The sequence below is a fragment of the Heptranchias perlo genome, chromosome 11, assembly GCF_035084215.1.
Source record: "Heptranchias perlo isolate sHepPer1 chromosome 11, sHepPer1.hap1, whole genome shotgun sequence".
Taxonomy (NCBI): Eukaryota; Metazoa; Chordata; class Chondrichthyes; order Hexanchiformes; family Hexanchidae; genus Heptranchias; species Heptranchias perlo.
Genome location: NC_090335.1, coordinates 47,814,724 through 47,828,926, shown reverse-complemented (window position 1 = coordinate 47,828,926; position 14,203 = coordinate 47,814,724). Strand labels below are relative to the sequence as shown.

General features: G+C 40.5%; 1 protein-coding gene across 1 annotated transcript in view; it reads right to left on the bottom strand.

Annotated features, from left to right (window-relative positions):
- The window catches only part of LOC137327290 (immunoglobulin superfamily member 3-like), a 144,060-nt gene extending 132,502 nt beyond the window's left edge, over positions 1-11,558 (bottom strand). Inside the window, exon 1 of the mRNA XM_067992944.1 lies at positions 11,153-11,558. Coding sequence (XP_067849045.1) covers positions 11,153-11,192 — 40 coding nt within the window. The 5' untranslated portion in view covers positions 11,193-11,558. The remainder of the gene's footprint in view (positions 1-11,152) is intronic.
- Positions 11,559-14,203: the final 2,645 nt, after the last annotated feature.

Sequence of the window (14,203 nt, the reverse complement as noted above, 5' to 3'; positions counted from 1 at the left end):
ACAGCCTTTTGGGGCTTCCTCACCGAGTTAAAATCAACACTCACTGCATTGTTTCCTATCCTAAATCAATCGTTCTCAGGACCTGAAAACTTTTGGCCTTACCTCCCTCAGGTCTTCCCATCCTCATACACTTTAAAACCCAAACTTGGTGTCATTCAATCACTGCTTCTTGATTTTCCTCTCCTTTTTACAACCTTTGTGGGATCCTGCACTGCAGGCCTTGACCTCTCACTTAACTTTCCTCAATTCAATAAGCTTCTTTATTCATACATGTTCTGTCTTTTAACCCCACTTATACTATGTCTAGGCTTCTGTTCCAAAATAATATATTTGGATTATCAAAAAGCCTTTGATAAGGTACCACATTGTAGACTCATGTCTAAGGTCAGAGCATGTGGAGTCAGGGGATAGATAGCAGAATGGATAGCAAGCTGGCTATAAAACAGAATACAGAGAGTAGGGATTAAGGGTAGCTACTCAGACTGGCAAAAGGTGGGAAGTGGTGTTCCACAGGGATCGGTGCTAGGACCACTGTTGTTCACAATTTACATTAACGATTTGGACTCGGGAATCGGAATTACAATTTTAAAATTTGCGGACGACACAAGATTGGTGGGTATAGTTAATACAAAGGAAGAACATGTTAAAATGCAAGAAGACATTAATAAACTTGCAGAACGGACATGTAATTGGCAAATAAATTTCAATATAGATCAGTGTGAGGTGGTGTATTTTGGTAGGAAGAATAAGGAGGTCACATATTGCTTGGATAATAAGAGTTTAAATGGGATAGAGGAGCAAAGGGATCATGGGGTACAGACACATAAATCACTAAAAGTAGCGACACAGGTTAATGAGGCCATAAAAAAGGCAAACCAAGCACTGGGATTCATTTCTAGAGGGATAGAATTGAAAAGCAGAGAAGTTATGTTAAAATTGTATAGAACTTTGGTTATACCATACTTGGAGACCAGAACTGTGCACAGTACTCCATGTTATAAAAAGGATATAGAGGCATTGGAGAAGGTGCAAAAAAGATTCACAAGGATGATACCAGAACTGAGAGGATTTACTTATCAGGAAAGACTAATGAAAGGATTTGATAGGGTAGATGCAGAGAAAATGTTTCCACTTGTGGGGGAGTCCAAAACTAGAGGTTATCAATATAAGATTGTCACTAATAAATCCAATAGGGAATTCAGGAGAAACTTTTTTACCCAAAGAGAGGTAAGACTGCGGAATGCGCTACCATGAGGAGTAGTTGAGGCAATAAAAACAGCAAATTCTGGAGAAGCTCAGCAAGTCAGGCAGCATCTGTGGAGAAAGAAACAGAGTTAACGTTTCAGGTTGAAGACCTTGATGAAAGGTCTTGACCTGAAAGGTTAGCTCTGTTTCTTTCTCCACAGATGCTGCCTGACTTGCTGAGCTTCTCCAGCATTTTCTGTTTTTATTTCAGATTTCCAGCATCTGCAGTATTTTGCTTTTGAAGTAGTTGTGGCAAACAGCATAGATACATTTAAGGGGAAGCTAGATAAGCAAACAGAGGAGAAAGGGATAGGGGTAGATGAAATAGGAGGAGGCTCATGTGGAGCATAAACACTGGCATAGGCTAGTTGGGCCAAATGACCTGTTTCTATGCTATAGACCAATGTAATTCAATGTACAACCACAAAAGTAAAATTTAAGGCAGTATGTGGTGAAGCCTCTGGAGCTCTGAATCTCACCTGTGTTCACTGCTGGGCAGAATGGTGTTCACTGCTGGGCAGAATCAAATTCTGTCAAGTGAGGGCAGACAAAGTTTTATGTCAACAACCATAAATAATAAAGCACGGACTCTGACTGAAAGAATATTGTATTGTGATTGTGTTATTTCACAATGTAGCAATAGGAGATAATGCTGGTCTTCTAAGAATTGCCAACAAAGCCCTTTTGTACATTCATCAAAGCCTTGCGAATCTAGCTATGCTACTATTGTGTTTAAAGGCAATACAAAAGATAGTCTTTGTTCCTGATAGATAGTAAATTTACCTACACTCAGTGTTTATTCATTTGCTTTCAATGTAATATGGAATCTGCATAGGACAAGTCAGTAGCGTAATGCACAAGCAAACAGTGATTCTTCCACACAAAGAATAAGTCCTAACAGCATAATATGCAGAAAAAGCAATGCCTGTTCCATATACAAAGAAAAACCCCTAATAGTATAATGTACAAGAAAAGCAGTGACTAGTAAAGATAGAACAAGGGAATCAAGGGATATGGGGATAGGACGGGAAAGTGGAGCTGAGGTAGATGATCAACCATGATCTTACTGAATGGCGGAGCAGGCTCCTCCTGCTGTATGGCCTACTCCTGCTCCTATTTCTTATATTTCTTATGTAACTAGCAAACCATTGAATGCTCAAAAACACAAGACAAACTGTGACAACATACCATAGTAGAAAAGTAAAGCAGTGATTGGTCCACATGCAAAGACCAAGGCATGCGGCAAAGATAATTTGGCAACCTGCTATGCTCATTTCCCTCTTTCTCACCAAAGAATGTCAGTACAAAACCTACATCTGTTCATTGTGAAATATTGTAGCTCTATTTGACTGGTGGTAGAGAAAATCGAAGTCTTGCTCCTGGATTCACTACAGTCTAAAGCAATGCAGAGTGGTAGACTTGATGAAAGGTCCATATACTCCATATAGAGGCCATTTACGACACTGAAAAAATGTGGTTGGACTGCCGGTTCTCCATAAGATTATGGCTGGATTCATACCACATAGCTAGTGATTAAGCCAAGAGCTTCACATTTATTCCAGGAGTTCAAGTGCTGCTGCATCTCAATATTCTGTATCAAACAAGAAGTCCATGAAGAATACCAGTGGGGAACCTACACTGACCATTTCTCTTGCTTGTGGATCTTTCTCCAAGGGGGTCTCAGAATAACTCTGTCCCCTGATTTGAAACACTATAGGCAGCAGAGAACAACTTTCCAAATGTTTTAATGCCCCAATAACTACGAGAGTCAAAATTATGGGACATCAGTTCTTCCTATAGTTGCCGCTGGCTGCCTCCTACTGTTATGCCGCCTGAGGGTGTATTTTCTTCTGCTGCTCCTATTAGGAAACAAGCAGCACGAGTATTAATTTAGTTTTTGCACTTTATACTCACGCTGACTTTTTTTGCTGAGATTAGCAAACAGCCCCAAAAGAATGTGGTACAAAAAAACAGTGACTAATCCATATACACGGGACCAACATATGGTACAGCTTCCAGAATAGGTATCAGCATATGGTACAAGAAAAACAACGATTCAGTCACACACACAGAACAAGCAAGTGGTATAATATATAACACTTTGTAAAATGGTGACTGGTTCCCACATACAGGGCAAGGCAACAGCTATACTATACAAAACTAGTGACTAGGACTTACAGACAAGACAAACCATTAACAGCACAAGTAAAAAATATATGACTGGTTTCCTTATAAGATTAATTGACAATAGCCTGTACAAGCGAAGCAGTGACGGGCAGCCCTACAGGACAACTGGCAGCAGCATACAGGGTAGAGGATGACTAACAGAAGGCAGCTGTAAAAAATCTACAATAGATATATAGCGTCATTCTGATCTAGGAATCTGACAGCTATCCCTATTTAGGCAGGTCTGAAATAAGTATTACTCAGAATTTGCATATATCTGTCAAAAAAAATCACTCCCTTTCTGTCAGTGAGGTAGCACAAAATACAATTATTAAGTTGGTGTTGCTAAGGACAATATGAATCATAGAATCATAGAATCATAGAATGGTTACAGCACAGAAGGAGGCCATTCAGCCCATCGAGCTCATGCTGGCTCTTTGCAAGAGCAATCCAGTTAGTCCCATTCCCCCGCTCTTTCCCTGTAACCCTGCAAATTTTTTTCCTTCAAGCATTTATCCAATTCCTTTTTGAAAGCCATGACTAAATCTGCTTCCACCACCTTTTCAGGCAGCGCTTTCCAGATCATAACTACTCGCTGCGTAAAAATATTTTTCCTCATGTCGCCTTTGGTTCTTCTGCCAATCATCTAAAATCTGTGTCCTCTGGTTCTCAGCCCTTCCACCAATGGGAACAGTTTCTCTGCATTTATTTTATCTAAACCCTTCATGATTTTGGACACTTCTATCAAATCTCCTCTTAACCTTCTCTGCTCTAAGGAGAACAACCCCAGCTTCTCCATTCTATCCACGTAACTGAAGGTCCTCATCCCTGGAACCATTCTAGTAAATCTTTTCTGCACCGTCTCTAAGGCCTTCGCATCTTTCCTAAAGTGCGGTGCCCAGAATTGGACACAATACTCCAGCTGTGGCTGAACCAATGTTTTATAAAGATTCAACGTAATATGCTTTTTTAACCGCTTTCTCATATGGCAGCTGATAAACTCTGAAAAGAGCCAGAAAATATCACGATGGAGACAAGGCTACCTTCAATGTGGTCTTATCAACAGTACCAACACCAGAGAATTATAATGCAAATTAGGCATAACTCTGTAGGCTGCAGATCATTCCCTTCCCAAACCCTGGCGGTAGCTCCCTACTACTTGCATTGAAAAAAGAGGAAATAGTGTCAACCATATTTATTTGCTTACACTGAGGCTCAGTGCCATAATCTAGGCTTAATATAAATAAATAATTGAGAGGGGGTTAAAGGAGGTGCTCTAGTTATAATGGGTTCCAACAGTGGGCAGCTCTCTACTAATCTATCAGTAGATAGCTTTTTTAAATTTTCAAGTGTGCACGTGTGTGCATGCGACATATGCCTGCGTGGATCCTTTAAAGTGCAACTGGACAGAGAGGTGAGTGGCACACACTAGGATTCAAATCCAGTCTAAAATAATAAGATGAAAGTCTCCTCACTCAGCTTGTTAGAAGGAGCCTCTATGAAATAGGTCGAGGCAATATCACCCCAGCTGCACATTGGCACTAATCAACAGTACATAACTATCCATAAATGGACACAAATTGGCAATCTCACTCAAAGAGGCCACAGATATAGGTGCTGTGAGAAATGAATAAATTAATACTGGTCCAGTAGGCGATGCTCTTCCGAAGCACAACAACATGGTACAATTCCAGCCCACTAGTATTAATCATGCTTTAGACAGACTGCTGTTGGCAGGCAGGTCGGGTAGTTTGAGTTTCTTACAAGCTTCCTTATTTGGAGAAAAAAAAAGAAGCAAAGTAGATGAAACATTAGCAGATTCCTATCTCATTTTGTGTACTGTGCAGCCAGTATAACAAGACTGTGCAGGGAAATCTAATCATAACACTTTGCAAGACAATAGGTCACACCCTGTTCCAGGAATAGCTGTAAATCACAGACACATCTCACATCATTGTGAAATGTCATGATTCTTTTACATTTTCTTTCTTTGCAATCTAGAAATTGCCAAAGAAAATTTTAGTTGGCAAATACTGAAAAAAAAACTTATATCTGAAGTTTGATTTTTTTTCAGATCAACATATTGTGGAAATGTGGGACTGTAATCCAAAAAAAGAAAATCTAATGCATGTGTTTTATGTACCATATATACACATAAGACAAGAACTTGAAGTCACTGTTTGGGAGTTGACAGTGGGAGGGATGGGTTTTTATCAGTCATTGCCATTGATGATATGTAGCTCACTCTGGGGAGCTGCACTCACCTGATCCTAGCCTGGTCCTGCTCTCCTTTTTGTTCTTGACTCTTCAGAACTAGTCTCCCAATCTCCACTCTCCAGTGTATCTTCCACTGCACTCCCTCCTGTGCCAGTCTCCCAATCCCCACTTTCCAGTGCCAGTTTCCCATTCCCCTTTCTCCGACTCTTGGTCTTGTACTCCCTTCTCTCCACCTCCTTTGCTTTTGTAAAGTGCGTGAAATGGTCAGCTTGCAAATTAAGATCAAATTTCCCACTCTCTGAGGAGCCAGTGTTACTGATGTGGTGATTTCCCAAAACCACAGGAAGTTAGAATCCCTACTGTTGAAAATTAGGGGTACTTCGATCATTGAAAGCTGTAAAAATGTCATACTATTGTAACGTTGACCTGTATCTTATACATGGGTCATAGATTTTTTTGGGTCTCTTACATGGAAGGTGTGAAGGGAGGGCAGAGGGGAGAGCAGAGGATTGTCATCTGATATGCAGGTTGCCTTACATGCAAATGTACAGTAAACAAAAGTTCATCAGCACAGCCCTTTCTTCCCGTTATTCTCAGGGTATAATCAGAAATGCAATTACTCGACAGATAGGGCTAGATTTTCTTCCCTGGCAGTAATTCGGCTAGAACTATGGTGGGGTGGACTTTGCGCTCGCCTGTGGCCCCTGACGCTGACCATGGTACATTATCCTGGGCCAACTAATTTAAATACCGTCGGGTGGGCACCTGGTGGGATTTCTGGCTGAACCTGGGAGTCCGCCTGGTGATAGAGGGGAGAGGCATGTTGCTGCTGTTGGTGTTGGGTACTTCCAGCAGTGGAGCATGATCAGCTGCCTCTGGATAACTGAAGGCGGCGGACAATTTTTGAAACATTTTAAGTTTAGTACACTAGTCAAGTGCAACGAATCGCCCTACAATCAACATAACTTTAAAATTTTAAATCCCCCCTCTTTAGTAACCTTGGATCCTGGAATGTAATAGTTGCTTAGCCATAATGAAGGAAAATGTATCAGATGATGGATTTCCTTTATTAACATCCAATTTGTATATATCCACCCAAATATCACTTCTGCAGGAAAATCACGGAAGTGGCATGTACCGGGTGGGGAGGTGGCAGAATGGCCCCAATTTCCCTCTCTCGTCCACAATATCATACGAAGGAGAATGGCAATGGGGAGGAAAGTCTAGGCAATTGATTTATTTACTGACTAATATAACATGAAGTTTGTTTACGATAATATAGAGCTCAAGTCCTGAGGCGAATAGAACAGCTACAGCTTTAAATGAAGACTCTGTGCTAGTGTCACGAGTACAGGCTCTCATATTTATCATGGTTTATCTAACTTTAACTTGGAGACTCAAATTCTCTTTGCAATTTTCATTAAGTTTTCACTTGTAGACATAAGCGTCTGTAAATTTCCAAATATCCAACTTATCAACAGTGACTACACTTCAAATGTATGTTATTGGCAATGAAGCATTTTGGAACATCCTGGGGATGTGAAAAGTGCTATATAATTGCAAGTCTTTCTTAATATAGAACAATGAAATTAAATAACAAATATTTTTTAAAATGCAAAATCAATTCAATTAAAACACAAAATCAAGCAGAATTTGTCCTGTGATTATATATTTATTTCATTTTTTTTTACTTTTAAATATCTGAAAGCATAAAATACTGATGCAGAGGCTTTTGTAGGTAGGTCTTCAGAATCATTCAGATTAAATGGAAAGCCTAAAGCCACCCTGTCTCTAAATTGGGAACACTAGACTGATCGGGATCAAAATTGTATCCTTCCACTCACTAGCAGAAAATCCTGCTCATAGAGCCCCTCCTGAAGATAGGCATAGATCAGCCTCACACCCGCCAGAAGACCACCAGAAATGGATCTGCACTCATGCATCATTAAAATCTGTAATCTGTAAAGAATTGAATAACCTCATCTAAGCACGGTAGAAATTACTGGAAGGGCAATGTAAATGATAATGCATACATGCAGAGGGTCAGGTCAGTCCCTCTGTACAGGAGTGTACTCGATGGTCAGCAAACACAGCATCATGCATTTATGTCAAATGGACATTTTGCTTTCGTGAATTGGCAGTTTTATGATGAAACAGTAAAATATGGCATTGTGCCTATTCAACTGGGCATGTGTGTCACCAGTTGTTCTAAAAGGGACAGTTCATACTACTTCAGTTCATAATTCTTGCCCTCGGTTAATTTTCATGTTCAGCTTTAAATGTCGTTAACGGCTGACTGTTTTCTTCCATTGCTGGATGTAAAGGGTTTGCATGATAAATGCTCATTAAAGTTATTGAAACAGTGTGAGGTAGCCATTGAGAAAGCAAATAGGGTTTTAGATTGTATTGCTAGGACCACAGCATACGAAACAAAGAGTACTATACTTAGGTTATATAAGGTTCTGTTATGAAGTACTGTGTCCAGTTTTGGTCCCTGCACATGGTGAAGGATATTGCAGCTCTGGAGAAGATGCAGAGGAGGGTGACCAGGATGTTACTCATCCTTCAAGCTCTTAGTTATGAAAATAGGCTCCAAGAATTAGTGTTCCTTACTTTTAAGAAACACAGGCTTGGAGAGGATATGATAGAGCTCTTTAAAATGATGAAGGAATTGGATACAGTCCAGTTAGATAGGTTATTTGAAATGGAATGGGAATATAGGACAAGGCTCTTGCCTATAACATCCACAGACAAAGGGTCAGCAGAGTCATCACTCTCCGGAATAAAGTGCTGAGACATGCGTTAAGGAGTCGTTACAGTTCTTTAACTGGGATCTTCATCATTTTCTGCGAGAATAAAGTTTGATAAAGTGCCGCACGGTAGGCTTATCATCAAGATTGCGGCCCATGGAATAAAGGGGGCAGTAGCAACTTGGATTGGCTAAGAGACAGGAAACAGAGAGTAGTGGTAAACGGTTGTTTTTTGGACTGGAGGGAGGTGTACAGTGGTGTTCCCCAGGGGTCAGTGCTGGGACCACTGCTTTTCTTGATATATATTAATGACTTGGACTTGGGTGTACAGAGCAAATTTCAAAATTTGCAGATGACACAAAACTTGGAAGGGTAGTAATCAGTGAGGAGGATAGTGATAGACTTCAAGAAGATATAGACAGACTGATGGCATGGGCGGGCACGTGGCAGATGAAATTTAACACAGAAAAATGCGAAATGATACGTTTCGGTAGGAAGAACGAGGAGAGGCAATATAAACTAGAGGGAACAACTCTAAAAGGGGTACAGGAACAGAGAGATCTGGGGGCTTACGTGTACAAATCATTGAAGGTGGCAGGGCAGGTTGAGAAAGCGGTTAAAAAAGCATACGGGATCCTAGGCTTTATAAATAGAGGCTTAGAGTACAAAAGTATGGAAGTCATGATGATTCTTTATAAAACATTGATTCGGCCACAACTGGAGTGTCCAGTTCTGGGCACCGCACTTTAGGAAAGATGTGAAGGCCTTAGAGAGAGTGCAGAAAAGATTTACTAGAATGATTCCAGGGATGAGGGACTTTAGTTACTTGGATAGACTGGAGAAGCTGGGGTTGTTCTCCTTGGAACAGAGAAGGTTGCGAGGAGATTTGATAGAGGTATTCAAAATCATGAAGGATCTGGACAGAGTAGATAGAGAGAAACTGTTCCCATTGGCAGAAGGGTCAAGAACCAGAGGACATAGATTTAAGGTGATTGGCAAAAGAACCAAAGGTGACATGAGAAAAAACTTTTTTATACAGTGAGCGGTTAGGGTCTGGAATACACTGCCTTCGGGGGTGGTGGAGGCAGATTCAATTATGGCTGTCAAAAGGAAACAGAATAAGTACTTGAAAGGAAATAATTTGTAGGACTACGGGGATAGGGTGGGGGAGTGGGACTAGCTGGTTGCTCTTGCATAGAGCTGGCATGGACTCGATGGGCCGAATAGCCTCCTTCCGTGCTGTAACCTTTCTATGATTCTATAAATAAATTTCCAGTTATACAGAGTAAGTTACTAGTTAATTGTAATTATGATATGCACGGGCTACCATGATCTCACGGAGCTTGCTTTAGAGAGTTGAAGAGGAATTTCCCAGAGATTTTCCTGAATCAGTCGCAGGTTTTTTTCCGCCTCTCCCAGGGGATAGCATGGTTAGGGGCTGGTTGTACATGGTTGTACTATGACTGGATGGGGCAGGTTTTACATTTTTTTTGTCCTCTTTTCATGCGTTTATACCAGTTAATAATTTAATTCAGAGTGTATCTGAAGGCCAGATGCTGCGGGATATGAAAAATTCACATTGCTAACGTAGGCCTTGCTTCTCTGAGAATGATGTTAAGGAAGACAGTTGGAGCAAGGCGTACTTTATTTTGCATCAGGTCCACGATATGCCTGACTCAGGAATGCTTGATGCGACTGCTAGGTGCCCAAAATAGAAAAGTGTTCCTTTCCCCAGTAGACATTTATCACTTTGAGTGGAATTTTAATTTTTTTTTAAATTTACATTCTGACTGGGGTGCATTTTACACTTCCAAAAATATTGTAATTTGATAAGCCACACAATTTAGTGTTTTTACACGTTAGTTTGAGCTGGGAATGCACTCTGATCTGAATTCACAGATTTAAATCAAAATGAAAACGTGACAAAAAACAATATAATTTCTAACAAATTCAGATGAAAGTATATAAATGGCCAGATGCTATTGACTGGAATTACTCGGCTGTTCCCTCAATTCAACGCTGCACATGGAGTGATATTCTGATACCCTTATACCTATGGCATTATCACAAGTTGCACATCAGCACTGAAATCTAAAACCATTGAACAGTGATCATAATTCAATAATATTCTACTGCAAAGGGCATGTAGCCAATTTGGACTCAAAATTGATCAACATAATCAGAAGTCAATCCAGATTGGCCATGTAAACAAACATGGGCTTTCAGTACTGAAACTCAGCAGTAACTGATTGACTATGAACCTCATCAGGTTCTGCTAGACTCTCATTCAACAAAAAGAAAAGGGCGATGTGGGTCGAAGAGAGCAAGATCTATTTGTGGGCTTCTTTGCTATTTTCAATCCCCCAAAATGTTAATTTATACTAGTCAAAAATAAAGCACAACAGAGAGCCGATACTGAAAAAATGCTGAGTTTCGCTTTGTACTTTTAAAATACATCTACCATTTCTACCAGGCAGAAATTGCATTCATGAGATTCCCTGAATTTCCAACACATGTGATATAAATCAGAGATCTGTACAATCCAGGGCTTCTATAGTGTCACAAGCACATCAGTGGAATTGTTTGGCTAGCACTGAATACTTTCATTTACAATCAAAAATCATAGCCGACCGAAAACTATAAACCTGCTAGAAATGTACTTTTTGATGCAAACACACTACCGTTATTACAGATGCCAGTGCCCCCGTTTAAAAACAATTCAAAATATTGAATCAGAGCTACAGTAAATATACTTTTAAAAATGAAAAACTCACCCAATAACAATGCGATCAAGTGGATCGGAAGGTAGTTCATTGTTGCTGAAGGTTTGCTTTTCAATTGTTTAAACAACGCCTCTGTTTACAATCAGGTTAAAGCTCGGTCTCTCTCACAAGTGCTCTTTGCTTCTAATCCTAAATCACTGAAGATCCCGGCTTCAGCCTTGACCCTTGAGTGCCTCCATGGTGTGCGCCGTTCCTAGAGGTGCTGTAGAAAGAGAAATCGCAGGAGTTCAAAGCAGTTGGTGCTAAGCACCAGTGTCTCTGTAGTAAGTGATAGTCTGATATCCAGGTGAGGGCTGGATTTCCGCCGAGGTCGTAGCCAGGTGTGTTCAATGCTCCTCGCACCCTCTTTCCACCTCTCAGCTCTTCACTTCATTCGAGCAGCTGCTTAGCTGGACTGAGAACACACAATCACTCAGCCTATAGGCTGGAGTGTAATCGTTTGAATCATGGGATCCGCCCTGGAGCTGGTAGATAGGGATCCAATTACACAGCACTAGTGGATCTTGACGTCAAGGAGTGGGTGGAAATGTGGGCTGTACAAACCTTGAGAAAGCGAGAGATCGATAAACATAAATATAGTGAGGGGACAACAGATAGAAGCAGAACAAAGAGTCATGGAGAAGCCATGAGACCAAAACCGAAGGGGAAAAACAGGGGACGGTGAATCAGATTCCGAACGGCAGTGAGGCAGAGAGAGACAAAGGGAATATGGACAGAGTGTGTCGTGCAATGTGCTGTGCGTTGCTATCAAAAAAAAAACAACCGATTGCTGGAAGGAATAAGGAAAGGAAAATGAAGAATGAGGAAGTGATGAAAAACCTTTTTTGGCGCTACTCACTTGGATCTGAACTAAATTAAATTTAGATGATTGTGAATTACATTTAGTCCTTCTTTTCCAAACCTGCTAAAATAACAATAATGTATGTGAAATCTTATTATCCTGAAAGCACAGTGAATTACAGAACTGATGTTTTCTTAATAAGCCTGCTGCCTGAGTTGAGAGGTGGATGAATTGGTCCCTTCTGTCTTACTCTGATGTTTCCCATAACTTGCAAAACTCTAGTTTTAGAAAGGTCTGACTCCCAATACAGCTTAATCAAATTTGGATCATACCTGACATTGTCTAACTCCTAACTAAACCCCCTGTGTGGATGTATTTACCCCAGGTAAGAACAGTCCTTTTAAATATCTACCAGCTTTCAGTGCGTGTGTGTTTGCTCAATTGATCCCTGGTACTCCAATGGGAGCTGAGGGCATGTGGGTAAGGTTGTCATCCATCTGGTTTTGGAACAGATAGTCCGGATTTTGAACGGGCTAGCTGGAGATCTCTAAAATGTAAACTGAGCAAAGTCTTTTCTTAAACTTTTTAAAAAATAAAGTACATTTTGTCCTCTCACCTTTTGTATCTCATGATGTGGAGACATTCATTATTGAGGTTACTAAGGCATTTGATAAACTTTCACCAACAGCGACAAAAACCATGATCCCACTCCCTGTCCACTCCTATCCCTGTCTGGGTTTGGACTTGGCAAAAGACAGTTGCCCCACACATTGCGAAAATACACCTGTCTGATCCCTGCTGGGGAGAAGGTTAGATAAACTTATGGTGCATGTCCATCTGTACATTCTCTGGTAGTCCAAAGTTCAGGTGATTATGTGATTGTGATGCATATTTATCAGTCATAGAAAGTTTCAGGTAAGATTCAGATCATTTGATTGGGTAAGTTGCAGTCAGACTTTTCTAAAACTTGATTTAAACTTCTCATTCCATACTCGCCCTGCCTCAGTGCTCCTTTTTTGCATCTGGAAGGAATGTTTGGAGGGGACACCCAAAACTGATGTATTCATTCCTTCTATTAATCTCAAATTTTACAAATATTCTTGAAAGATCATTGAAACCTTCTAGCTACCACCCCAAAAAGCAGTAGGAGAGATTTAATAAATTAAGCAGATTCTGATAGATAGACTGCTATTTACTTATTTTATATAGTCTTGGAGATGAAAAACTGGAGAAAATAGAGCTTCCTGCTGGCTTGGTGAGCAAATATACCAGGTGATGTGGTACTAAGCCATTTATGCTGGGCAGGGAGAAATAGTCAAGATTCCCTTGCTGATCGCAAGTCAGTGGCCTCAGCCGAAATTCTAATGAATCCTGCAGAAAAGGGTGCATGTGCAATTGTTGAGTGAGGAAAGCAATGGGTTCATCCATAATGCCCTCACTGCTTGAACAGGCAGCTAAGGCTCACAATGTTGGCACTTGTGGAAACTTCCCTCTGTGTGAATTGATGCTGTTAGGAGAGAAGAGGAGAAAATTAGGGGAAAATTGCAAAAAGGGACTGGGCAGTACAGTGAGTTAGCACTTCCATCTCTGTCAACCTTGAATCCAATCCAGATTAACAGACTGAAAGTCTGCGCTCTCCATCAGCTATACATTTCAGTAATCTTGATCCAGAATCTACCACTCATATATGCACAGAATAAACTTGGCACAAATTGACCCTAACTCAGCAATCTCATTCTGAGAAACCATAGAATCAGTGATGTGGAAAATAGAAATGCACATTGGGGCAGTAGGAGGTGCTTTTTAAAGACACATTATTGGGTAGATTTGAGGGAGGTTTACGTGCATCTTTTCTGTGACCTGATGCCGTTTTATGCTAATAGTTGGTGAAAAAAAAGTAGGGAAGTGCTCTATTTCTAGCACCAAACATCCCTAACCTCATTGAGCAGAACAATTCACCATAAAACCAAATAATATTGCAAAACACTGGTTGTCAAGGAAATAAAAGTACCCTCTGGTAGATTCAATATAATTTACATATTATTCCCAACAATAATGAGGCACACCGTGCTGTTATTTTTAAGAATCTTGCAAAGCAACTTAAAAAGCAGAATTACTACCGAGACACCCCTAGCACAATACAAGCACATGCAGTACCTACAATATAATTCAATCATTGCATTTCTACTGGTGTAGGTTTCTTTCATGGCTCAGTAGTTTATCAAATGTGCAGCAAAGCCGGACAGATCAGGAAGTTTGCA